The sequence below is a fragment of the Aulonocara stuartgranti genome (genome assembly GCF_965226115.1).
Source record: "Aulonocara stuartgranti genome assembly, chromosome: 14".
NCBI classification, from domain to species: domain Eukaryota; kingdom Metazoa; phylum Chordata; class Actinopteri; order Cichliformes; family Cichlidae; genus Aulonocara; species Aulonocara stuartgranti.
Window position 1 is genome coordinate 40,809,773 of NC_138950.1, and position 24,634 is coordinate 40,834,406.

Genomic DNA, 24,634 nt, shown 5'->3' on the forward strand with positions numbered 1-24,634 from the left:
CCGCTGTGAAAGCTGCCTTTATTGTGTGTAAAAATACACTTGGATTATACACAATTACGTGATCGTATGTAGGACAGCAGTGCGTCATGTGTCCACTGCTGCCCATTAAAGCAGAACAGCAGCGGGGCCGTCTGTGCTGGGCGGCACCGACAGGCTCCAGACACCGTTTCCTATAAAATGATTGTTTTGCACTGAAAACAACTCGGACACATTTTAATACCAGACACTAACTGTTGGTTCTTTCATCAGTATCACTTTATTTCCCCTCATTATCATGAACACTTGGCGGTATTACAGTCGGACCTGCTGGAGCTCTGGTCACAGACTGTGAGGAACAAACATGGATATGTTAGGGCTTTGGAAATTATTTTTATTGCACTTCTGGCACATTTTGAATTCTATGAAACACAAAATTATTAAAATGCATAAATGCCATCTAAGCTTTGTTCTCCACTGTAGTGATTTTAGTCTTTGAAACGACACCGGAGCTCTTTCAGACACGTGCACTGTGCCACGGCCGTGAATTGGCCCCAACTGAGCCGACGTGTGGAGACGTGTGAGGTTAGTGTTGGCCACCGACAGCGCTGGCAGATGGGTTATATGGTGAGATGACACAGAACACACAGCCTGCCTCCTGGAAAGCTCGCCTCATCTCCACCTAGCGGGCCAAACACAGACTGCATCAGAGGGAGAGAGAGGGCTCCACATACACAACTTCAACAGGCCCCAGCGACACGAGTGACCTAAGATGCTCCTCAGTAGGGATGGGTATTGATAAGATTTTCACGATTCCGATTCCATTTTCGATTCTGTTTAACGATTCGATTCTCTTATCGATTCTCTTATTGATTCTTTTAAAAAAAGGAGAACACTAAGGTCGATTAGCTTAGAACTTTGTTTTATATCTTCTCTTTGAACAAGATAGAAATTTAGTAACATGGCCTTACAAACCCAACAGTGAGATCTTAAGAGATCCAGCCTACGGCTCTTCAATGGGGTGTCACAGGGTCCCCAGGAAAAAAAAAATTGTAAATGTAAAATAATAAAATAAATATTCTTCTGTAGCAATAACAAAGTATAACATAAATTATTCTGTAGCAATTACACAAGAATATCCAGTAATGTCCCTGCCTACAATTAAACACATTCACTTACTGAAAATCATCTGCTGTGGCAAATGGGTGCAAGCCTTTGACCACAAACTGAGTCTCTGCTCGGTGACATTCGTCTATCCTGGCCTGAAAGGAGACGCTACCGGCAGACTGCAGCGAGAACTGCCAGCATCTGAGCCAGACTCTGTCTGTCTCATCATGGTCACTAAATGCACAGTAATGGCAGGTTTTGTAATAAGACAGATCACACTAACATAATATGCACTGTTGTTGATTATTTACCTGCCGCATTAACGGGAGAGGACGTGCAAACGTTACCGCTGCTGCTGGGTTGAGATTCACGAGTCCGGAGCGAATTAAAAACACGACATTCATTTAAGGTCATCGCGTGTTTTGTGAGCAAATGCTTTTGCATATTCGTAGTGTTTCCTCCCTTAAATGAAATATCTACTTTGCAAGTATTGCAAGTTGCCCTGTCGTCATCCGTTCTCGTAAAGTCTAACCAAACTTTTGAGCGTTTGAGCCGCTTACGCGCCGTGTTTCCTGCCAGGTAAATGACGCTCCGCAACGTGATGATGTCATTCGGGGCGACTGGAATCGATAAGGGAATCGTTTGCAAAAATGGCAAACGATTCCAAGGAACTGAAACAGTGGGAACCGGTTCTCAACAAGAACCGGTTTTCGATACCCATCCCTACTCCTCAGTCTCCCACCAGAGGAGGAGGCTGGGGGCCGGGTGAGAAACATACAGTCACTGTACAAATGATGTGTTACATTTGGGATTTTCCAAAAACCCATAACTAGTTGGGTGTACACACACTGCCATGCAGGGTAACAATCCCCCCAAACCCTGCTGTTCATTAACAACTGATCGAATAAGCTATCACAGAAACCAGACAGTATAATTTGTTGTCATTTTATAATTAGTCCTGTTGCTGTCTGTTTGTATAGGTCTTTCTTGCTGCTGTTACGTCCAAATTTCCCCTTGTGGGACACTTAAAGGATTATTTTATTGTATTCTAGACTGGTCACTGGTCACCATGTGGAATGAAAGGATGGAAATGAAAATCACCCGTCTGCAGACTGAATAAAGAAACTCTGAAAATCACAGTGAAAAAACGATGCTGAGACCAGTTTGTTTTACTGAAATGCAGCAACTCCGAATGACGCGCAGCAGTTTGTGTGACCTCCGTGTGCTTGTCTGCACGCTTGACCCTGGAGGAGCTCCTCCCACATCTGGGATCTCTGGGTTGTCGTCTTAGGGAAAATACTGGTTTGCTGCCAGTGTCTCAGCCTTCCAGTAGATGCACTGATAAATCTTATGGTGTTTTTCAGAAACACTGACTTCCGACCTTGAGGTCAAGGTCACTGGCAGAAGCCGATATGATCAGAGAGCACAAACATGCTGCGGCTGTGTTACTCAGTGACAGACTCACACTCATGTCTGCAGTTTATTTTGTTAAACACAACGACAGCAGCACTGCTGCCACGTGTGCACAGAGAGCACCAGTGCGTGTGTTTGTTCAATGAAAGGCTTCAGTTACAGTGCAATACAATATTTGAAATGTAAACAAACTAACAGTACAGAAATCTGTGTTTGTTTTCTTGTTTGTTTGTTTTGAGCTCAGCTCATTTAGTGTGAGAGCCCTGCTGTAGATGGATAGTTTCTAAATATTTGGAAAAATCCCTCCATAGTTTTGGTGGAGTCGCCTCAGCAGTCACAGAGCTCCACATGTGCAACAAGAACGACATGTAGCTCTGGATTTGTGTTTGCTAGTTAGCGAGTTAGCGCTCCACTGGAGCCAAAGCCACCAATTTTCAGTGCAGCGAGTTAAATAATCAAGACGATGAAATACCGAGATCAATACAAAGCTCCAGGCCAGAGTTATTATCGGTGGGCACTACCATCACATTTAGTTTTACATTTCTGGGTTAAACTGAGATTCGTTTTGGTTATATTGAGGTTAATAATGTAATAATAATAATGTATATTTTATTGATCCGTGGGGAAATTCCCGTTCACTCAAGCAGTGGGCAGCCATTGGGTGCCGGGGAGCAGTGTGTAGGGACGGTACCTTTGCTCAGGGGTACCTCAGCGTAGCTGTTCAGGGGAATCGAACCCCGACCTTCCAATCATGGGGCCACCACTGAGCTAACCCTGCCTGGTTCAACTGTTTACCGATGTTAGTTTGAGTTTTTGTTATTTACCAGCGAGGCATTTGTCACATGTAAGATTTAAGAGGTTCCTACAGAGACCTCCACACAGCGCACTCTTACCAGCCTCGCCTGGTCCAGGCACAGACCCACCACCGCCCCCCCACTGCCGGGTAACTTCACTGCCGATCCAAACTGCAAGAACCAGCGCAGACTTTAGGAACGCACGGACACAGAAACACAGCCTGATGCAGCGCGGTCTTTAAACACCACCCACCTGCCTCGCCAGCTCAACCATCTTGAGATTCCCGGGGCCGAGACAGTCATCGGTGTAAATAGACCTGTGGGATAGAGGGCTAACGTTAGCTCTGAATACAGCGAGTGCAGAATGCATGCCTCAAATCAAAACGCGTCGTTTACCGGCGCAGCTCAAAGTTCTGGTCCATCAGTTGAACCAGGCGGCTCCAGTCCTTGTCCCGGAAAGCCGTCCTGAGGGAGGAAGTCACGTGACACCAAACTTTATATTAAAACGCTGTGAATGCCACAAGCTGGCACGGGTACATTTGTGCCGGCAGCGGTGGAGGAAATAAAGCCTCAACACGTGGCACCGCCAGACCATGAACCTCCACAGGTAACACACTGAGGAGTGGTCGGATCACCATGGCAACCGCTCTGACCCCTGCATGTTCTGGTTTTCATCTTTGCTTCATGCTGTGAGAATTTGGCTACGAACACAAAGGCAAGAGAAAGAGTCTGTCTGTGTGTCTGTGTGTGTGTGTGTGTGTGTGTGTGTGTGTCTGTCTGTGTCTGTCTGTGTCTGTGTGTGTCTGTGTCTGTGTGTGTCTGTCTGTCTGTGTCTGTCTGTCTCTGTCTGTCTCTGTGTGTGTCTGTCTGTCTGTGTCTGTCTGTGTCTGTCTGTCTGTGTCTGTCTGTGTCTGTGTGTCTGTGTCTGTCTGTCTGTCTGTGTGTCTGTGTGTCTGTCTGTGTCTGTGTGTCTGTGTGTCTGTCTGTGTCTGTGTGTCTGTGTGTGTGTGTCTGTGTGTGTGTGTCTGTCTGTGTCTGTGTGTGTCTGTGTGTGTGTCTGTGTGTCTCTGTGTCTGTCTGTCTCTGTGTGTGTGTCTGTCTGTCTGTGTGTGTCTGTGTGTGTGTGTCTCTGTGTCTGTCTGTCTCTGTGTCTGTCTGTGTGTGTGTGTGTCTGTCTGTGTCTGTGTGTGTGTCTGTGTGTGTCTGTGTGTCTGTCTGTGTGTGTCTGTGTCTGTGTGTGTCTGTGTGTGTCTGTCTGTCTGTGTCTGTGTGTGTCTGTGTGTCTGTCTGTGTGTGTCTGTCTGTCTGTCTGTGTGTCTGTGTGTCTGTGTGTCTGTCTGTGTGTGTGTCTGTCTGTGTGTGTCTGTGTGTGTGTGTCTGTGTGTCTGTCTGTGTGTGTGTCTGTGTGTCTGTGTGTCTGTCTGTGTGTGTGTCTGTGTGTGTGTGTGTCTGTCTGTGTGTGTCTGTCTGTGTGTCTGTGTGTGTGTCTGTCTGTCTGTGTGTGTCTGTGTGTGTGTGTGTCTGTCTGTGTGTGTGTCTGTCTGTGTGTGTCTGTGTGTGTGTGTCTGTGTGTCTGTCTGTGTGTGTGTCTGTGTGTGTCTGTCTGTGTGTGTCTGTCTGTCTGTCTGTGTGTCTGTGTGTCTGTGTGTCTGTCTGTGTGTGTGTCTGTCTGTGTGTGTCTGTGTGTGTGTGTCTGTGTGTCTGTCTGTGTGTGTGTCTGTGTGTCTGTGTGTCTGTCTGTCTGTGTGTCTGTGTGTCTGTGTGTCTGTCTGTGTGTGTGTCTGTGTGTGTGTGTGTCTGTCTGTGTGTGTCTGTCTGTGTGTCTGTGTGTGTGTCTGTCTGTCTGTGTGTGTCTGTGTGTGTGTCTGTGTGTGTGTCTGTGTGTGTGTGTGTCTGTGTGTGTGTGTCTGTGTCTGTGTGTGTGTGTCTGTGTGTGTCTCTGTGTGTGTCTGTGTGTGTGTCCGTGTCTGTGTGTGTCTGTGTGTGTGTGTCTGTGTGTGTCTGTCTGTGTGTGTGTCTGTGTGTGTGTGTCTGTGTGTGTGTGTCTGTGTGTGTGTCTGTGTGTGTGTGTCTGTGTGTGTGTGTGTCCGTCTGTGTGTGTCTGTGTGTGTCTGTGTGTGTGTGTCTGTGTGTGTGTGTCCGTCTGTGTGTGTCTGTGTGTGTGTGTCCGTCTGTGTCTGTCTGTGTGTGTGTCCGTCTGTGTGTGTGTGTGTCTGTCTGTGTGTGTGTCTGTGTGTGTCTCTGTGTCTGTGTGTCTGTGTGTGTCTCTGTGTGTCTGTCTTTTGTCTGTGTGTGTCTGTGTCCTGCTGACAGAAAATTCTGAGACATTTTACAGAGAAACGCAAAAATAATGTAACAAGTTACTTTCTCCTGGGAGTAATTAAGTAACATACTGCATTACTTTAGAGAAATGTATTCAGTGTAGCATGTGCAATGACCCCAATACTGATGACCACACAGTGTGTCTTTGACGTGTTGCTAAGCGACAGACCCCGGTGAAATCAGACTGCATAGGATACATTTAGTAACCTGCGACTTTAATGAGTCAGTTAAATTAGTTGAATTTGAACAGGGATGCATGAAAACAGGAGCTACAGAGTAACAGGCTGTAAACTAACCTGGCCTGATCAGTCAGCTCAGCAAATCTCCTCATGGCTTCAATGACCAGCAGCTCCCCTGCAGGACGACACAAAACACAGAAGCAGTCTAATGCATGGACCGGTGTGCGTTTGTGTTTTCTGGCAAACACACTTTCAGTTTAAAACAATCCCATTCACCTTATACTGGGACAGAGACTTCCTGGGTGGATCTGTCTGACTGATCAGGTCTCAAATGTTTTATTCTGGTCATTTTTAACATGTTATTGTTCAGACCATGGACACAATTCAACGTCTTTTAAAAGATCCTGTCTGTGAGGTGAGCAGCAGCAGAGCATTTGTAGGAGCAGCTTACACGTGCTGAGAGACCTCTGCTTCGAACATCGAGCGACAGTTTGGAAATGCAGGCCTAAACATAGCGAGCATGGTTTTTAAGGATACAGCTGAGGCTTCATTTCATTTTCGGCACGTTACTGATGCTGTCTGATAAAACAGATCGTTGGGGATGACCCTGTGAGAATCCCCTGCTGTGCCTGCAATTCAACTACAGCCAATTTCTGTACAGTGGAAAGTGGAATCTGTCTGATTGGTCCCTTTAATCCAACTTTGATTGGCACAAACATTAAGCAGCAGGTATGTTCGGCTTCTATTGTCTGAGACGAACATATTAGAGATATCACCTCTCAAGTCTGAAGCTGAGTTTCTGCCCTATAGAAATGACCTGGACCTGAGCGTGGAGGGTTTTGGTTCGTTTCAAAGGGTTATTTGTAGAAAACACGGACTTTGTATCAGGATGGTTCCTGCCAGTGAACAGCACATGACACTGATTATAGCAATGGGTTTGAATAGTGGGATTACTCCAAAATAGGAGTGTGGTGGAAATGTCACTAGTTTTGGTCACGTGAACTGGACTCACTCCTGAGTGAAACAGTATTGATACTGATGAAACACGGCAGGTGACTACAGAGCACCAGTATAGCAGGAAACCGCGAGATCATCACCATCAGTAGGATTCATCTGCTGAGCAGCTGTAACGTCGGCACCATTCGACACCTCCTGCCTTCAAAAGAACAACGTCTGATTTGGAGACGTACCACTGAGCCAGCGCTGTCGGATGTTGCTATGGATACGGCCAGAGTCACTGGGGTCGCTCAGGTAGGCCAGCCAGAACGGTGGAAGTTCACTCATGTCCATAGGAATGTAGGCTCCTGATAATGGAAAACACGCACAGACACACACGAAGACAATTTCAGCATCAAATGACAATAAATCCAAACGATAAGAAAAACTGAGAACTGCAAACGTCCTGCACTAACATCACGCAGGAGATTATAAAGGTCTCCCGAAACCACCCACACACACACACACACACACACACACCACACACACACACACACACGATGTAACAACTTTTATTTTACAGGATATAACGTTCATGGCGCGCTGACAGGGAGGTCAGTACCGAAGCCGTGCTCTTCCATGAGCTCCTTGCTAAAATCCATGTACACTAAGCCTTCATACACCTGCAAGACACAACAGTACCGTCTGTCACTTCGCAGTTAACACTGACAGGCAGGTCCACGCACCGTGGGTCATGAGACTGACCTGTACCACTCGGTCCTGCAGCCCAGCAGTAATGGACAGCTCATCCGTCTCCACATCGAGGATGAAGTTGGCTCTGATTGGTTTGGGAAGATCCTGCAGCATTAATAAAAACCAAAACAAACGTGACTCAGGACGACATTCAGTGCAGTACAGTTTTAGAGAAGAAGACCCAGATCTGCACTCAGGAACTCAAATATGCCTTTCTTTGTCCACACGCCACCTTTCCATTGAATTCCATGTGTGCCTGTGCTGGCATTTCTCCTGCGGTGTTGCTATCAGTGTGTGCAGAGTGGGAGAAGAGGGTTGCATTGACAATCCAACACAATGGGCAGCACATTGAACACATTTTATACGTGGTCAGAAACTTGTAAATAACTCATGAAAGAATAAAGTTACGTTGAAACCAAGCACACCGTTGTTTTTCTTGTGACATTACCAAGTTTGATGTGTCACATGGCCCTCTTCCTACTGAAAAAACAAAAGTTGCATCCAAGATGGCCGACTTCTAAATGGCCACCATGGTCACCGCCCATCTTGAGGAGTTTCCCCCCTCACATATACTAATGTGCCACAAACAGGACTTTAATACCACCAACCATCCCCATGTTATTACAGTGTATCCATATAAATGGCCACCCTGTATTTCAGATAAAGTAAAGTGTGCGTGTTAGTCCCCATAGGGAAATAGTTCCTCTGCATTTAACCCATTCACCCAGGGAAGCAGATATGTGTGTAGGTAGACTGGTCACATGTCCTCACATTATCTGTGATGTTGTAGAACTTCATGAGACACTTCAGAGTAGCTGAGACGATGGCACTGTGAGAATCATAAACAAGTAGAACATTACAAAGTGCACAAAATGACCTCTGAGTTATGGTACGCCATTTCAAAACAAAGCAAAAATACTCACCTGCTTCCAGCAAGGCCCTTCACACAAACACAAATATACGACATCATCATTAGACTGAATTAGATGCAAACAGGCCACAACCGTTTACGTGTTACACTCTGAAGTATCTGAAGGGATCCTTACTACTTGTCGGGGAATGTTGGTGTCGTACTTCAGGGTGAAGTTCTGCTTTGTCAAAGCAATCCTGCAGAGAAGAATGCAGAGCATTGGATGAGCTTTGAAAACCAGCCTGTGTGATCCAAACCTGTAAACAGCTAACAGGGTTCTGGTGGCATTTGAACCTTTCCACATATCTACAACCAGGCACATGTGGGGGGCGGGGCTTGAGTACCCACCCCTTCTAATGTCTCTGCGCGGCCCTGTCTACAACCATAGCACTCTCAGACAATTCAACAGTGAACTCATGCAGTCGTTTACAGTTGTGTCTGTATTACTGAAAGTAAGTGAGTATTTGTACTTTAATAAAACTGGACTTTGTATTTCCATGTTTATTCTTGGACTCAGGCAGCACGGTGGCACGGTGGTTAGCACTGTTGCCGCACAGCAAGAAGGTCCTGAGTTCAATTCCACCATCAGGCCGGGGTCTTTCTGTGTGGAGTTTGCATGTTCTCCCCGTGTTTGCGTGGGTTCTCTCCGGGTACTCCGGCTTCCTCCCACCGTCCAAAGACATGCAGCTTGTGGGGATAGGTTAATTGGAAAATCCAAATTGCCACTAGGTGTGAATGTGCGAGTGAATGTGAGTGTGAATGATTGTCTGTCCCTGTGTGTTGGCCCTGCGACAGACTGGCGACCTGTCCAGGGTGTACCCCGCCTCTCGCCCTATGACAGCTGGGATGGGCTCCAGCGTCCCCCGCGACCCTGAAAAGGATCAGCGGAAGCGAATGGATGGATGGATTCTTGGACTCCAGGAGTAGCTTGAATTTTATGATCAAACTCAATCAGTTCATGAATGGACGGTTAGCTAATACCAGCATGTCTGCCAACACAAGTGCCGACGGTCTGATGTAGCAAAATGCCGTCACAAACTGACGGCCCGTGTTATAGCAGCACACGCACATTCAGTGAACTCGTTCACAAACGTTTAAGGACAGACAGTCTGCACAGACTGAAAACATTCAAATATTTAGACGAATGATTTGACACATTTGCTCAGTTACAGCTAACAGGCTAACCATACAATCTACAGCCTGTTACACAAGCTCAGTCATATCAGAGACAATACTACATGGCTAACATGATCAACGGCACTAAACAAATGATGAAAATCCAATAAATCCACATAGCAAAGAAGTATAACTAATCGGTCTACATTCAGAGGGTGGTTGGCTAGCACGCCGTGACACAGCTTTGACTGAGATTGGTTGCTTTGTCCAAGTCAACCTTCCTGTCCCCATGCTGACATAGGCTGTGGAGACTTTTGTTGTAAATCTCGTCCACGTCACATCCCAGGTTTCGTTGTTGACACCTTGGTGCTAACTGCGGTTCAGCTCAACAGCTGCGAGTTCTCGTCATTAACCTTTCTAGAAGTTACACGAGCAACACTGGCTTTTCAGTCACACAGAGATATAAATACATCCTAACATTGTCTTGAAGGAAAGTATGGTCCCCTTGAGCATCAGATCTGAGTATTGCCTTCAGATGTACCTTGTAAGTGTTACAACTGTCCACTAGTCTCCACTGTGTAAGCATGTGAGATCTGACATTAGCAGCTTGTTATTAATTACTTTTTCATTTTTTTCATTACATTTTCTCTACAAGCTCTTATGTCAAAGCAGGTAATTCTTCACCTGCTTTCAATAAGAGACAAGGCTTTGTTATGAAGTGTTTTAGCTCTTATGAATCAGCAGACACGCACAGAGTACATTAGAGATCATCTACACCAGGGGTGTCCAACTCCAGGCCTCGAGGGCCGGTGTCCTGCAGGTTTTAGATCTCACCCTGGGTCAACACACCTGAATCACATTACCTCGTTACCAGGCCTCTGGAGAACTTCAGGACAGGTTGAGGAGGTCATTTAGCCATTTAAATCAGATGTGTTGGATCAAGACACATCTAAAACCTACATAACGCTGACCCTCGAGGCCTGGAGTTTGACACCTGTGATCTACACAGACGGATAGCAGCAGGTACCCTCACCCTTGTTTGGAGCAGAACTGGTAAAACTTCTTACATGTCGCCTGTAGCAGTCGAAGACCCCCCAGGTACCTGCAATCAGTAATAAAGACAAAGACTTCCTCACTATGACGCCTCCATCCTGCCTTTGGGCTCAGTCAGCTGGCTGCATACACACCCTTCCTTCCTGCTGATACAGAACAGATCTTGCAGGCTGCCAAACTCTGTGGGGTCGTTGAGTGGATGAGGGACTAAAACCTACAAAGGTCACAATACTTTAGAACAGAGTGGAGATGTTTTAGTTTATAAGAATATGTGGTCATTTGTATTACCAAAGTCTGGGTCTCCAGCAGAGTAACCTCAGCCCAGAAGTTAGCGATGGTCATGGCGATTGTTTTTCCATTGAAGCCATCTGAGGGATTCCCCATTAGTCCCACCCTGGGAGTCGTCAGAGATTTGGGAAGTATTTTATACCAAAGTGTGGCAGTTGCGTGTCCATGCTTTCTTACCTGGCGTATGACCGGCATGTAATAGGTTTAGCAGGGCTGCCTTGCTGCTTGGTGGAGTAGTGGGTGAGCCACTTGGTGTAGTCTGACAGTCCCTGAGATGTTGTGAGAGAAAGTGGTGTTAGACTGAAATTTAACCAGAAAAAGGAAGTAAAGTAACTGTACGCAGAAATGTACTTAAGATAGATTTTACATTAATGTAAAATATAAATGCAATTTTGTTTTACTCTTTTTACCCCAGACAATAATGGTTCCCTTAAAGAGGATCCATCCTGCACAGTTCTAGCTTCAGGTACTCGAGAGTACACTATATTGACTCGCCCGTCCAAACCAGGTGTTCCAATCACTGTCATGGGCACAGCTGCATAAAATCACACACCAAGGCAAGCAGGCTGCTTCTACATACAGACCCTTTCCAAAAAATGAGAATATCATGGAAAATGATATTCTGAATGGAATTTCCATAATTCCATTCACAACGTTAAACTCTCATAGACGATTTCAAGTACTTAGTTGTTTATTTGTACATAATTTGGGCTTCCAGCTCATGAAATCCATGAAAACATGATTTCAAAAAAAAATGAATACTGTGAAGACCTCACCATTCACTTCTCATTTTTTGCAGGAAAAAAAAAAATTAGGATCACATCAAATTAATCAAAATGTGGTATTTTCAAAATGATATGTCAATCTTCAATACTTGGTTGGGAATCCCTTCGCCTTAACCACTGCCTCGATGTGGCATTGATGCAATCAGCCTGTGGCATTGCCTGGTAGTTATGGAGGCCCAGATTTCCTTGGTACTTGCTGTCAGCTCTTTGTTTTGGGGTCTGGGTCTTTTCCTCTTCATACCCCATAGATTCTCAATGGGGTTTAGGTCTGGTGAGTTGGCTGGCCAGTCAAGCACTGTGATGGCATGGCAATCAAACCAGGTTTTGGTGCTTCTGGCGGTATGGGCAGGGGCCATGTCCTGCTGGAAGATGAAATCTGCATCTCCATACAGATCCTCAGCAGAAGGAATCATAAAGTCATCTAAAACACTCTGGTAGACTGTTGCGGTAACCTTGGATTTAAGAAGGCAGAGTTTACCAACACCTGCACCGGACATTGCAGCCCAAATCATGACTGACTGTGGTTATTTGACACTGAACCTCAAACAACTTGGGTTCTGTTCCTCACCCATCTTCCTCCAAACACTTGGACCTTGATTCCTGAATGAAAGGCACACTTTACTTTCATCAGAAAAGAGGACCTTTGACCACTGGCCAACAGTCCAGTCCATCTTCTCCTTGGCCCAGTTGAGTCGCTCAGGCTCAGAAGTGGTTTTGAAGCTTTGATTCCTGCCTCATTCCACTCTTTCTGGGTCTCTACCAGATTCTTGAATCTTCTGTCTGATAATCCGCTGAATGCTGGTGCATCTTCTCCTGCCACATTTTGCCCTTCCACTAGACTTTCCATTGATATGCTTGGACACAGCACTCTAAACAGCCAGCCTCCTTAGCTATAAACTTTTGTGGCTTACCCATCCTATGGCGGGTACCATTGATGCTCCTCTGGCCAGTTGTCAAGTGTGCAGTCTTCCCCATATTGAACCTAACTGAGACAACTGGATCAAAGTGAAGCAAATTAATGACACCTGGGAAAACCTGTGCAGGTGCTTTGAGTTAGTACAGTGGTTCCAAACTTTTTTTGCTGGGCCCCCCTTTGTTTGACAAGAAAAATATTCGCCCCCTCTCGCAAACATCCTCCAACCACACACGCCCATATTTTGCGCCATTGCGGTTTATTTCACACCTCAAACATTTAGTAAACAATTAAGCAAATACAAGTAATCTGCAGGTAGTAAGAAAATAAACTACCAACTCTTTTACGCTGCGTCCGCACCTACACGGGTGATTTTGAACACGCAGCCGTTTCGTCCACGTAAACGGCGTTTCGAATCACCAAAAACAGATTTTTTAAACTCCTTTTTTGTGTTTACGTGTGGACGAGGAATACAGAGTTCGTCACGCAACGTCAAAGGTATGTGCCTTTTTCACGTCAGCTGTGCGCCACGTTATTGTTTACATGAGATGAACTGCAGAATGACAGATAGTCAGATTAAGAGTATTTTGTCTCTATCTGCAGGTTTACACGCTTACATAAACACGCAGTTACTGTCCCTCTATTTACAAAGGCAGAGGCGTCACGGTGTGATTGTTTTACATGTAGTTGTTTTTTCCTGTGTAATACTGTAATATTCAACATTGCTGTCAATACATTTTTCAAAAAATGTCTCTCTGTGCAAAATGGGTTTAAAAACATAAACAGCTGTGGGATCCTGTTTGTCCGTGGTTTAAACAGCCCAGTGCTGCTCCCGGCAGGGAAAACCTGCAGGGAGACCTACCTCAGCACCTGTGCAGGTGAAGCCAAAGGGCAGATGTGCTTCACCATATTTTCTAGTCTTTGGCTTGGAAGGAAATTGGTTTGGAAACATATTCAGCGATGCTTCATCTCCTGCTTTGCGTTTGTGTGGGAGCCCTTGCTAGCAGTGTATAGGCATTTTGTTTTTTCCCCCTTTTCATGCCGCGCCCCCCCTGCAATGGCTCTGGCGGGCCCCACACTTTGGGAAGGTCTGAGTTAGTAGATGAGTTATGTGTAAAACTCAGTTTAAAACATTCATGCCCTGTAAAATTTGGGCTCATGTCTTTATAGTTTCTAATTTTTCGAAATCATGTTTTCATGGATTTCATGAGCTGGAAGCCCAAATTATGTACAAATAAACTACTAAGTACTTGAAATCGTTTGTGGGCCCTGAATCTATAATCTATGAAAATTTAATGTTTTGAATGGAATTATGGAAATAAATAAACTTTTCCATGATATTCTAATTTTTTGGAAAGGGTCTGTACATTTGTGAAAGAATGGGTCGCTCATAGGAGCTCACTGAAGTCCAGTGTGGTACCATGACAGGATATCACCTGTGTAACAAATCCAGCTGTGAAATTTCCTCACTACTAAACATCAATAGACAAGTCTGGGTTTGACGGTTGCCAGGGGCACAGTACTAGTACTGCACTGTGCCAAGTGTAGAGTTTAGCAGAGGTGGGGTTATGGCAGGAACTCCAGGCCTCGAGAGCCGGTGTCCTGCAGGTGTTAGATCTCACCCTGGGTCAACACACCTGGTAGCGGTAGCGAATTCACGGAGAGGGTGGCGTGCCCACTTCGGGTCGGGGATGAGTTCCTGCCCCAAGTGGAGGAGTTCAAGTATCTCGGGGTCTTGTTCGCGAGTGATGGGAGAAGGGAGCCGGAGATCGACAGACGGATTGGGGCTGCAGCTGCAGTAATGCGGACACTGCACCGGTCCGTCGTGGTGAAGAGGGAGCTGAGTGTAAAAGCGAAGCTCTCGATTTACCGGTCGATCTACGTCCCTACCCTCACCTATGGCCACGAGCTGTGGGTAGTGACCGAAAGAACGAGATCGCGGATACAAGCGGCAGAAATGAGCTTCCTCCAAAGGGTGGCTGGCCTCTCCCTTAGAGATAGGGTGAGAAGTTCGGCCATCCGGGAGGGGCTCAGAGTAGAGCCGCTGCTGCTCCACATTGAAAGGAGCCAGCTGAGGTGGTTCGGCAATCACAGCATGTAAGATGGTGACAGATGTACCCTTAGGCCCCTCCTCCATTCAGAGATGGTCTTTCCCTTTTTCATGTAAATGGCCTCCTTGACTCGGCGCTCAAACCAGCGTTCCTCCCTGTCCAGGATGTTACATCCTCATAGAGCTAACAGAACCAGTAACTCGGGTTAGGGTTATAGACGCTTTACTCACGGTGATACATTGACTGCAGGCAGGCAACTTGTGCCTCTTGGTTTGAACATGTTCTTCCACATCAGGCACTTACTATCACCTGCTTCTGATGGCTTCAGCTTCACCTACCTCACCCACTCCTCAGTCTACACTCAGTGCTATCTGACCAAGATTCAACACAGCTGACTGTGCAGGTGAAGTTCATTATGTCTGATTGTGTGTAATGTTCTCTGATGACCTATAAAATCTACATGTTTGAAAAACTGCCAAACTGATCTCAAAACAGCCCAAATTTGAACTTTATTCATTTGAACCTGCAGGATAACTGACTCTGAGACTGAGTTACTGTTTGTTCCTCTGGCCACAACATTGCAGCTTAAATGTATTTACTCATCTTGATTGTTCACTGCAAACAGCCTTAATGCAGAAGCCAGGATTCTCTGTGGTACGGCCTCATTTGCTGACAAACTCGAGTATAAAATAAATCGAGCACTCGTCTCCAGCTTGTTTGCATTGATGCAGAGGGAAGTGTCGAGCTGAGGTAAGAATACAAACCACTTGTCCGATCAGCTGGAAGCCAGTAGGAAGCTTCATACCAAACACGTGGCGCTGCTTCTCATTGATGAGCCACTCCTGAGGAGAAACAGCCATTAAAGTAAGTCTTCACTTTTTTTAGCTTGTTATAAAGTTGGATGGATTTGATGGGTTTAGATACAACAATGCAACAAGAATAAAAGGCAGTTGAGTTCAAAACTGTTCCTGCACATTGCTGCCTGCATGGAAAGAAGCACGTGAGCTGCTTTAGCTTTACGAACCCAGAACTGTCCAAAAGCCCTGCCCACGGTCTGAGGCTGCTGGCTCAGGAAGTCCGACATGTAGGACAGCGTGTCCCTCTGGATGCAGTAGAACACCACGCTGGCTAGCTGGGACGCCGTCTGCCCTTCCTGTGGCTTTTCCAAGAAGCGAGTTACCCTGATTCAGAAAGTGCAGCATATAAAGCATTCACTCTCAGCTGCAAATATTAACACAACATAATTAATAACATAATTAACACAAATATTTCACAGCCAATCGTAAGTCTGCATTTTCCTTTGAACTGATGGGAAAGCAACAGTAAGTGAACCACAGAAGAGCCGCTGTGAATGGACAACAGGTCAAAATTTAAAGCCGATGGCTACAGCAGGTCTCACACTTAGATGAGCTAACCCGAACCCTCCTCTCATGTAAGGGCCACTTCAGTGTTCAAGTAGAACAAAACAAACAACAAACAGCCACAAATATTTCCATAAATGTTTTGTTTGTTTTGTTAAATTTCAAATTGGTTGATCGTGGCTCAAGGAGTTGGCAGTTCGTCCTGTAACCGGAAGGCTCGGACAGTCTGGTCGTTGTGTCCTTGGGCAAGACGCTTCACCTACCGCCTACTGGTGTTGGCCAGAGGGGCCGATGGTGCGATATGGCAGCTTCTGTCAGTCGGCCCCAGGGCAGCTGTGGCTACAACCGTAGCTGCCTCCACCAGTGTGTGAATGTGAGAGTGAATGAATAGTGGCATTGTAAAGCGCTTTGGGTGCCTTGAAAAGCGCTGTATAAATCCACTCCATTATTATTGTTATTATTAAATCACTTACGAGTTTAATTTGTCAGCAACTTCCTGCCAGCCCTCTCTCCTTGCTTTTGCAGCCTTTGCAGTGTTCCCTTGCGTTTTAATTAAACTCTGAAACTCCTGAAATCCCTCAATCAAGAGTTCTTGCTCTGCTGCCGAAAAATACCGAGCGCTCTCCTTCGACATTTTCGCCGACCAATCAAAGGGTTGCAGATCAATGTTTCTGCTATCGATGCGTAGCCCCTGTTAAGCCACCCAGTGATCTCACATTACTTCATCCAGCTGTACTAATCGTCAACAACAGGTGTGTTCGGAGAACCGGAATAGCGAGCTCACAGTTAGCGCGATGATTTGATCTTGGATGTAGTAAGCGAGGCACGAAGAACGGGCCCCAGGTCTTGAGGCGTGTCACAACATTTGGATGTTGGCTCACAGTTTGGTGTAATTTAATGAAAGCTTGAATCCATCCTGTGTTGTCCAGTCAGTTCAAGCAGGTGGTGCTGCTGTTAGGGTGTGGGGGATATTTTCAGTAGCGGCTACATCATGTATAGTGCTGTTTCCGATCATGTCCCTTTATGACCACAGTGTATTTATGTCTGATCGCTGCTTCCAACAGTATAACACAACAAAGCTCAAATCATCTCAAACTGGCTTTTTGAGCAGGACACTGAGTTAACTGTGATCAAACGACAACAACTCTGCTGTGTGATGCTATCATGTCACCATGGACCAGCATTTCTAAGGAATGTTGCCAGCACCGACCTCACCTGTGGGAATCATGGCAGACCTCTACGATGCCTCTGGAGCTGCTCTTCTCTCCTTCTTCCAGCTCGTAGTATATGATCAGCTCACCAGGCTGCAGTGGAGACACAACATGGTGAGCTAGCACACATAATTCACCCTTAATCCACAAAAAGGGCTTATTAGCAAAACTGCTGCACAAAAGCTACGAACTGTTAACTCTTAAGCCCATATCATAGCCAATAACCAACTTACGACTGTGTAACCTTCTGTGGAATTCATCCCATCCATCCAATCTCTTCCACTTATCTTTATCAGAGTCACAGGGGAAGCCTATCCCAGCTACCACAGAGGCGAGAGGCAGGATACACCCTGGACAGATCACCAGTCTGTCGCAGGGCTAACACAGATGACCATTCACACTTATGGGAAATTCACAATCACCAGTTAACCGCACTAACTGCATGTCTTTGGACTGTGGGAGGATGCCAGAGTACCCGGGGAGAACCCACAGACACAGGAAAACATGCAAGCTCCAAACAGAAAGGCCCCGCCCATACAGTGGATTCAAACCCAGGACCTTGTTGCTGTGAGGCAGGGGTGGGGAACTCCAGGCCTCGAGGGCCGGGGTCCAACAGGTGTTAGATATCACCATGGGTCAACACACCTGAATCAAATGACTGGTTCATTACCAGGCCTCTGGAGAACTTCAACACATTTAAATGAGCTGTGTTGGATCGAGGACACCGGCCCGTGAGGCCTGGAGTTCGACACCCCTGCTGTAAGGCGACAGCACTAACCTCCACGCTACCGTGCTGAATTCATTCTTTGCTTTTTTTAAAAATGACCTCATTGTGACAAATGTTTGATTTGTATGAAAACAAAAGTCACAGAGTGCTGTCAGTGTTACAAACCATTAAACAAACACGGTGATCGGACTGATAGACGATTTTATGACCAATATTTGGTGATTTAAAAAAGGTGACTATTTTAAATGTGATCTTTTTAAAAACACATAAAACATAAAGAGATATCATTAGAGTTATTTATGAGTCCTTATGAAGATAATTTGATAATGAAGTTTAAAAATAATAGGCTACTTGTTGCCAACAGGGAAGTGGCAGACTGCCCCCTGGTGGACAAACAGCAACATTCATAACATGATTGAAGGCTGTTTCTCTTTAAATAGTTGAAAGTAACAGCTGCGCTGTACAAGACAGCAGCCATATCACTGTGAAATGATTTTAAAAAACACAAGCAAACATATTTCCCATGTTTCTTCTAGCGTGCACTGAAATAGCAATATGATTTAATATGTATATGGTTTAATGTGCTCACCTTTGTTTCAGCTGACAGGTGCTTCATCACTTCAACTTTGCACATTTGGCACAAGATAAATATCACCCATCATATCAGCTGATGTCAGTCAAACTATGTCGGCCATACTGATCCACAGTAGTATCTCCTACCACACCACTGCTATACTGTTACAGCTGTGGCCATAAGAACACTGTGTGGGCTGTTTGTTCTGTGTCTCTTTACTGTGTTTAAGACTCTTTACAGGTCCCTCCCCTAATGAAGAGTAGTGAGCAGCTGATTGGACCATGGAACAGGTGACCACGTTCAAAAAGCCGCTCTGACAGCTCCCGAGAGAGAGAGAGAGTGGGGCGAGCGAGTAGCTTGACAGCCGACGCGGTCCTGACCTGGTTTCCCAGCCTAAACTGTTACTGTGCATGTGTGTGAGCGTGATCTGTGAGAGCCGCTCTTGGTGTGTTAACTTAGTGCTTAGGCACTCTGAAGCAGAAGGGGGGAGCCGCCTTTTCTTTGAAACAGTTTTCTCCTGTTTTCCGGGTTAGGGAGCGAGGGTTAGTATTGTCATTTGTTTGTTCTGTTTCTTTCTTAGGGTTTAGTTAGTTTTCTCTGGTGGGACTTAGTTGGTTTTGTTTATTACTTTGGCCTGGGTTCACCCTGGAGCTATGCTTCATTACCTGTAATACAAATCACCTTTTTTACTCACAACTGGTTTTGGATGTCTGGCTTGGGAACCAGGGCGGGGATTTGTCTCTCTCTCCTCCAACCTTATGTACGTCTCTACACGCCTAGACTAGGGGCGTAACATATACCTCACAGAAGTTCACACTGTCCACTCAAAAGACTACATTAAATGTTAAAACTTTAACATCTGCTACAGTTAGATGATAACCACACACTCGACCAACAGGTACCATCACTGTGATGGTCTTTTATATGCAGTCTGTCATGAAAACACAAGGCTTGGTGTCAGTTCATACAAGATAAATGGCATCTACCTGTACTATGAAAATCTCACCTTTGACCTGAAGAAGCGAATAACTTGAGCAATGTCAAAGTTTTGGTCTGCACACAGCATGTCTCCAGCAATCTGCTCACACAGAGAAGAAACGCTGAATAGCAGGCTTCGGGATTGTTCAGTGTTATTTAGTCCATTAGGCACGGACAGAGCGATCATACCACCATAATGTCGTCCTGCAGCTTCCGGCTGCGTACGACCAACTCCAGGTCAGCCACGGCCCCGAGGCGATCCTCCAGCGTAGTACTGCCGTCATTTATGATATTTTCCACAGGGAAGTCGGTAGCTGTGGCCCAGCGCTCGTAGTGCTTGTACCTGGTCGGGTTCAGAGAACAGGAGTGGAAGGAAAAGCAAAACTATGGCAAAGTTTCCAAACACCAGCCAATCCGTGCAATCACTGCCACTCACTTATCAGCATTGGTAACCAGATAGACCTCTGTGAACAGCTGGCGCCTGGAGACACAGACAGACACCGTCAGTGAGATGCAGAGGAACATGAAAGCTCTCCGGATCACGTGTGGATCACGCTCACGCACATGTTGACAGTTTCCCACCAAAAGTCAAGGATCTTCTTTCCTCCAATTCCAGGAAGCAAGGCCTTAGGTACCCCGCTCAGGTGGCTGTACAGGCCTGTTTCATCATTCTGGCAGCAAAAGGAAGATTTACTACACAAAAACCACAACCTGCTAACAGCCTCCCCATTCGGCATGAAACATGGCTAAGTCAATAGGCCTAATTATCACCTTTGTAGCAACACATCAACAACATGGGCTATGCTGTGGTAACATCTCTGTGGCTTACGTGGATACTGAACCAATTCAACAAATTCTATCATCACAGGTTTTGTGAAAGCAGCTAAAACTTGGATTACACTAACAGCGCTGCACACTACCTGAACGTTTTTACACCTTTCATTTATTTCACATGAAATACAGAGATTTTCTGCGAGCCCCCCTCTGCTCAAAAGAATCACGTGGACTTGTATACCTGAGGACCAAACAAGGACTGGACGCAGCTCACGTCCTGCTTTGTTGCTTGCATTGGTAAACCGACAGCAGCACTGTTGTACCTGCATTAAACCACTCCAGTCCTTTTTGATCCCATAATGAACTGTCGTGTTCGTATTGTTGCCATTTCTGCTGCAGTCTTTGCAAAATCTCTCTTGAAAATACATTTTTCATGTAAATGACACTTCACTGAAAAAAAGAGCAGAAAAGTTTGTACCTTATGACAGAAAAGTCTTACCAGTTACAGGCGTGTAGGGGACAGCACACACGCAGTGGCCAAACTAGTGAAATAAGCCATCTCTGTTAGCGTCTCTCATAGTAAAGACGATATTTAAACACTGAATGTCCCATCAGTACTTTATCGCGCACCGCCGCTTTAGAAAAACCCTGCCATGTTATCGTCGCAACGGCCTGTAGGGGGGGCTGCAGACACGTCGTTGAAAACGACGTTTTGAAAACATGCGCTGGTTTGTCAGCCGGATTTCCCATTACATGGTTAATATTTCGTAAACATGCTAAGGGACGTACGAACACTAGCCAGAGTTCAAGCGGCGCCAAAGTGTCAGCTTGTTTCGGGCAGTTCGGCGGCTTCACAACTAACGTGAACTTTGCACTGTTGCTGCTGCAACGTTGAACCGACTCACCTTAATCTGGGCCTCTAACACGGTGCCGTGCCCGGCTACCAGCAGGATACAGATCATCGTAGCCGGTCCCGGGGCTCCTCTGGAACCTTTAAACACTGAGGGTGTGTGTAGGGAATGTCTGCGCTATGTGCTTAAACCTTAGCTTCCACAAAGACGCCCACTTCCGAGCGGGGCCTTCAAAATAAAAGCTTTAGAAAGGAAATGGCTTTTCTAAAGTCTTTTAACCAGTTCATAAGCTTTATTAATCACAGCTGAGAGCGGCTCGTGACATGTAGCATAATATTTGTTTTTATTATAAAGACATACATAACCTACCTACTATGCAATGCCCCCCCCCCCCCCCTCCAATTTATTTAGTTAGTTACATTGTTGCAATGTAATAAATGTCCCCAGTGAGGCTTCATGACACATTAAAAATACAAAGCAAAGAGTCAGACTCTTGGATGACAAACTCATAGCATCGACTGATCAAAGTGATAAACAATGTGAACATATGAATGAGTGTGTGTGATACACGGACACAGAAAGGAAAGAAAAGTGAGCTTACTGTACTGGAGGCTAACGATAATGAACAATCATAATGTTTGTGCAGGGAGGCGTTAAATGAGGGCTTCGCTAAATCAATATGATGATTGTACTGTAGATAAAAGAATGCTGTAAAAAGCTCGGAAAACAACATTTAAAGATGTCATTTAGCAAAGAAGTTGGATTTGAATATTAATGACAATATTCACTTCTTTCCCCTGTTTCATGCACACTGATCACAAATGAAGTATCTCCAAAGCATTTCAAGTACTCCTTTGGCCCACGTGTTTGATCACTGCAGGGTTCTCACTGAGGCTCTGTGCTGGACGATCCCACAATGCCGTGCTGTCGCAAGAGGTTCCTCAGGATCTGATTCTTGGACTTCCAGTCTTCCACCTGAGCAAGTACACAGCAGAAATGCAGCAGGCATGAATAAACGGCTTACCCTTGCATCTGGAATAAAACACCATGACTTTATGACGACTGTATTTTGATAGGGGTTACAGTGGAAACTAATAAATCATGAGAAAATGGAGCAGTAATTAGATGTATTCACGTCGTCTTAAAGCCTTTCAGAAAGTGCAGCCTGCCATTCTGTGGGACATGTGGACATTGATCAAATGAAGTATTATATACAGTTGGAATGGAAGCAGTCCTGGTTCAAACTTCAGGTGAATGTTACAAAGCAGCTACAAGTTACTGGGGCACTGGGCAGCTTTAGTCTTGAAGCAGACACACCTCCTGTCTCAGTAGCTGGTTGTCAACTCTTAGACGATCCAGAACGCCAACGTCCTCCCCAAGCTTCAGGTTGCTCTGTCGCAGCTCCTTTATGTACTCGCAGGCTTTGGACAAGATCCCCCCTTTACTCTGAAACAGGAGTTACGATAAAGCTTCAGCTTCTACTCAAATGGGCTGGAAGCCACCGTGTACCTGAACGCTCACCTGTCCCGTCTTGGTGTAGTCGACGTTACAGTCTGGAATGGCCTTTGACAGCTGCACGATCCAGTTGTTGATCTTGTCCCGGCGCCTCCGCTCAACTGTCGGTGAAACATTTCGCTTATTTACACTGTCACAACAGCCAGATCAAGCTACCGCTGCATGTCTGCGCTCACCTTCGTTGTGCTGGGCTCGCCGTTTCTCATCTCTGGAGGCCCGTGGAGCGTCCTGCTTCCTAGAAAACACGTAACAACAAAGATACTGAGCTGCTTCAGCTAACTGGGAAGTTAAATATCAAGTGCTCTAATTCTGGAGACGTGAGATGGAATTACGCAATGTACGGCTGAGTTCGAGGTGCAATCGTCCTTTGATTGGACCCCGTCAAAACCTCCTGTGGTGACATCATCACATAAAGCTGTCCTGTAAATCAATAAAGCCAGATTCAGAGGACCGGTGTAATCAGATTCATGCTTTTCAAACAGAAAACGATGTGACTGCTGCAGACTGCTGCGTCTTGTTATCTTTGCTCCCTGGAAGTTTCACGTGTGTGCTGGATGTCAAAATGCTGATTGTTCAACTTTGGGGAAGTTAATGAAGTTATGAGTGAAGACCAGTGGACTGGTACTGCTCAGCAGGAAATGAAAGAAGTCCGCAGTGTCTCTCACTGCCTCGCTCTGCATATGCAGCACTCTGAAAAAGTTCTCGCCTCTTCATGATTTATTCTATTTTTGTATATTAGACAAAAATAACCAGAGTAAATACAAAAAGCAGTTTCTAAAGGATAATGTCATTTATGAAGAGAAAAGTCTATCCAGACCTTTTTGCTCAGCACTGTTTTTTATTGTTCAATCATGAACTTTGACCTTAACTGAGACAAGTGAGGCCTGCAGTTGTTCAGGTGGATTTCTGGGTCTTTTGTGAGCTCCTGGATGAGTCACTCTTGGGTTGATCTGAAGAGCCAGCATCTCCTGGGAAGCATAGCTTTCTCCATCCATGGATGATGGCTCTCAGTGTGCACAGGAAGGAGTTATAAAGACATTTCTAAGGATTTCCCAAATCATTAGAAACGTCTTCATAACTCCTTCCTGACTGACAGACGTCAGTGACTTTGTTTCTCAGCTGTTTCTTTAGATTGTGGCACCATGTGCTGCTCTGTTCGATAGTTGGACTGAGCAGGTCTGACTGTGGTTGATTCGTGATGACAGTTACTTTTTCAGAGAGGGGGGAATGGTCTGGATATCGTTTTTTCCAATAAACAATTAAATCATCTTTAAAAAAAATTTTTTTTTAAACTTTGGTTATCTTTGCCCAATATAAAAATTAGTTTAATGATCAGAAACATTTCCGTGTGACAAAGATGCAACAACTAAAATTGGTAAGGGGACAAATTCATGTTCCACAGCACTGTACGCAGACCAGTCGACCGCCTACCACTGGGGGTAGTACATGAATAAAATCACACTAAAACAATGATGTAATCATGAGTAAAATGAACCAGTGGTCATGATGGGACTGAGAGGTCTGAAAATCAAACGTGCTAAAAATGGTGAGAATGTGGCCAGTAGATTTAAATAAGGTGAGGATTTGGATTTTTCTACTTTGTAATTGCACATGAGAAACACTTTATAATGGATAAGACGAAGAATGTGACCTCTTCAGCCTTCTGACTAGGGATGGGTACCGGTGTCGGTAGTAACCAGACCGAAAAGCAGCGCACATTTCGGTGCTTTATTTCGGTGCTTTTTTTTCCTGAGCTGTGATACACTTCTAGCCAATCATTTTACGTTTCCGAGGATAGTAGGCGGGGCCAGGTACGTACGTTCTTTTAGAGCAGAGCTACAGATTAAAAATGTCCAAGGCGAAGCGGTCAAAGTCTGGCTGTACTTCACAGCAAAATATGCAAACACAGCAGCCACAAGTGCTTTAAGCTAGGGCTGCTCGATTATGGCAAAAATGATAATCACGATTATTTTCACTGAAATTGAGATCTCGATTATTTGATGATATTTATTTAACCCTTTAAGACCTACCATAGAACCAAGTCCGC

At 45.4% G+C, this 24,634-nt stretch overlaps 2 protein-coding genes across 6 annotated transcripts in view; both read right to left on the reverse strand.

Moving 5' to 3' along the window:
* Nucleotides 1-237: 237 nt before the first annotated feature.
* On the reverse strand, nt 238-21,294 carry gkup (glucuronokinase with putative uridyl pyrophosphorylase). 3 transcript variants are annotated; one of them, XM_082504255.1, is made up of 23 exons: nt 21,127-21,294; nt 20,012-20,118; nt 19,884-19,928; nt 19,637-19,790; nt 19,476-19,547; nt 17,173-17,261; nt 15,621-15,777; nt 15,361-15,438; nt 11,025-11,116; nt 10,848-10,953; nt 10,694-10,773; nt 10,540-10,608; nt 8,527-8,587; nt 8,404-8,420; nt 8,252-8,309; nt 7,493-7,585; nt 7,350-7,410; nt 6,982-7,095; nt 5,909-5,966; nt 3,687-3,755; nt 3,544-3,607; nt 3,390-3,461; nt 238-658 (listed from the first exon to the last, which is right to left on the reverse strand). In XM_082504255.1, the coding sequence occupies exons 1-23, from the start codon at nt 21,181-21,183 to the stop codon at nt 563-565; spliced, it is 1,869 nt and encodes a 622-aa protein (XP_082360381.1). In that variant the 5' UTR covers nt 21,184-21,294; the 3' UTR covers nt 238-562. The 3 variants fall into 3 exon arrangements, with proteins under 3 accessions (XP_082360381.1, XP_082360382.1, XP_082360383.1); XM_082504256.1 differs by lacking the exon at nt 3,390-3,461; XM_082504257.1 differs by lacking the exon at nt 20,012-20,118 and having other exon boundaries at nt 21,127-21,257.
* A 97-nt stretch (nt 21,295-21,391) lies between these two features.
* The window catches only part of usf1 (upstream transcription factor 1), a 13,491-nt gene continuing 10,248 nt past the window's right edge, over nt 21,392-24,634 (reverse strand). For 2 of the 3 annotated variants that reach the window (XM_082504279.1, XM_082504278.1), the window contains 5 exons: nt 22,920-23,007; nt 22,764-22,822; nt 22,594-22,688; nt 22,390-22,518; nt 21,392-22,047 (listed from right to left, as the gene is read on the reverse strand). In XM_082504279.1, the coding sequence (XP_082360405.1) occupies nt 21,958-22,047; nt 22,390-22,518; nt 22,594-22,688; nt 22,764-22,822; nt 22,920-23,007 (461 nt within the window). In that variant the 3' untranslated portion in view covers nt 21,392-21,957. The remainder of the gene's footprint in view (nt 22,048-22,389; nt 22,519-22,593; nt 22,689-22,763; nt 22,823-22,919; nt 23,008-24,634) is intronic. The other variant, XM_082504280.1, reaches the window with a different exon arrangement.

Bases quoted from the DNA above. Each gene is read 5' to 3' on its own strand.
- gkup (XM_082504255.1), bottom strand. From the start codon at position 21,183: ATGATCTGTATCCTGCTGGTAGCCGGGCACGGCACCGTGTTAGAGGCC. The intron at 15,778-17,172 runs GTGAGGTCGGTG...TTTCTGAATCAG, and splicing joins GTCTGCCATGATTCCCACAG to GGTAACTCGCTTCTTGGAAA. The intron at 3,462-3,543 runs GTGGGTGGTGTT...TGGTTCTTGCAG, and splicing joins TGGTTGAGCTGGCGAGGCAG to TTTGGATCGGCAGTGAAGTT.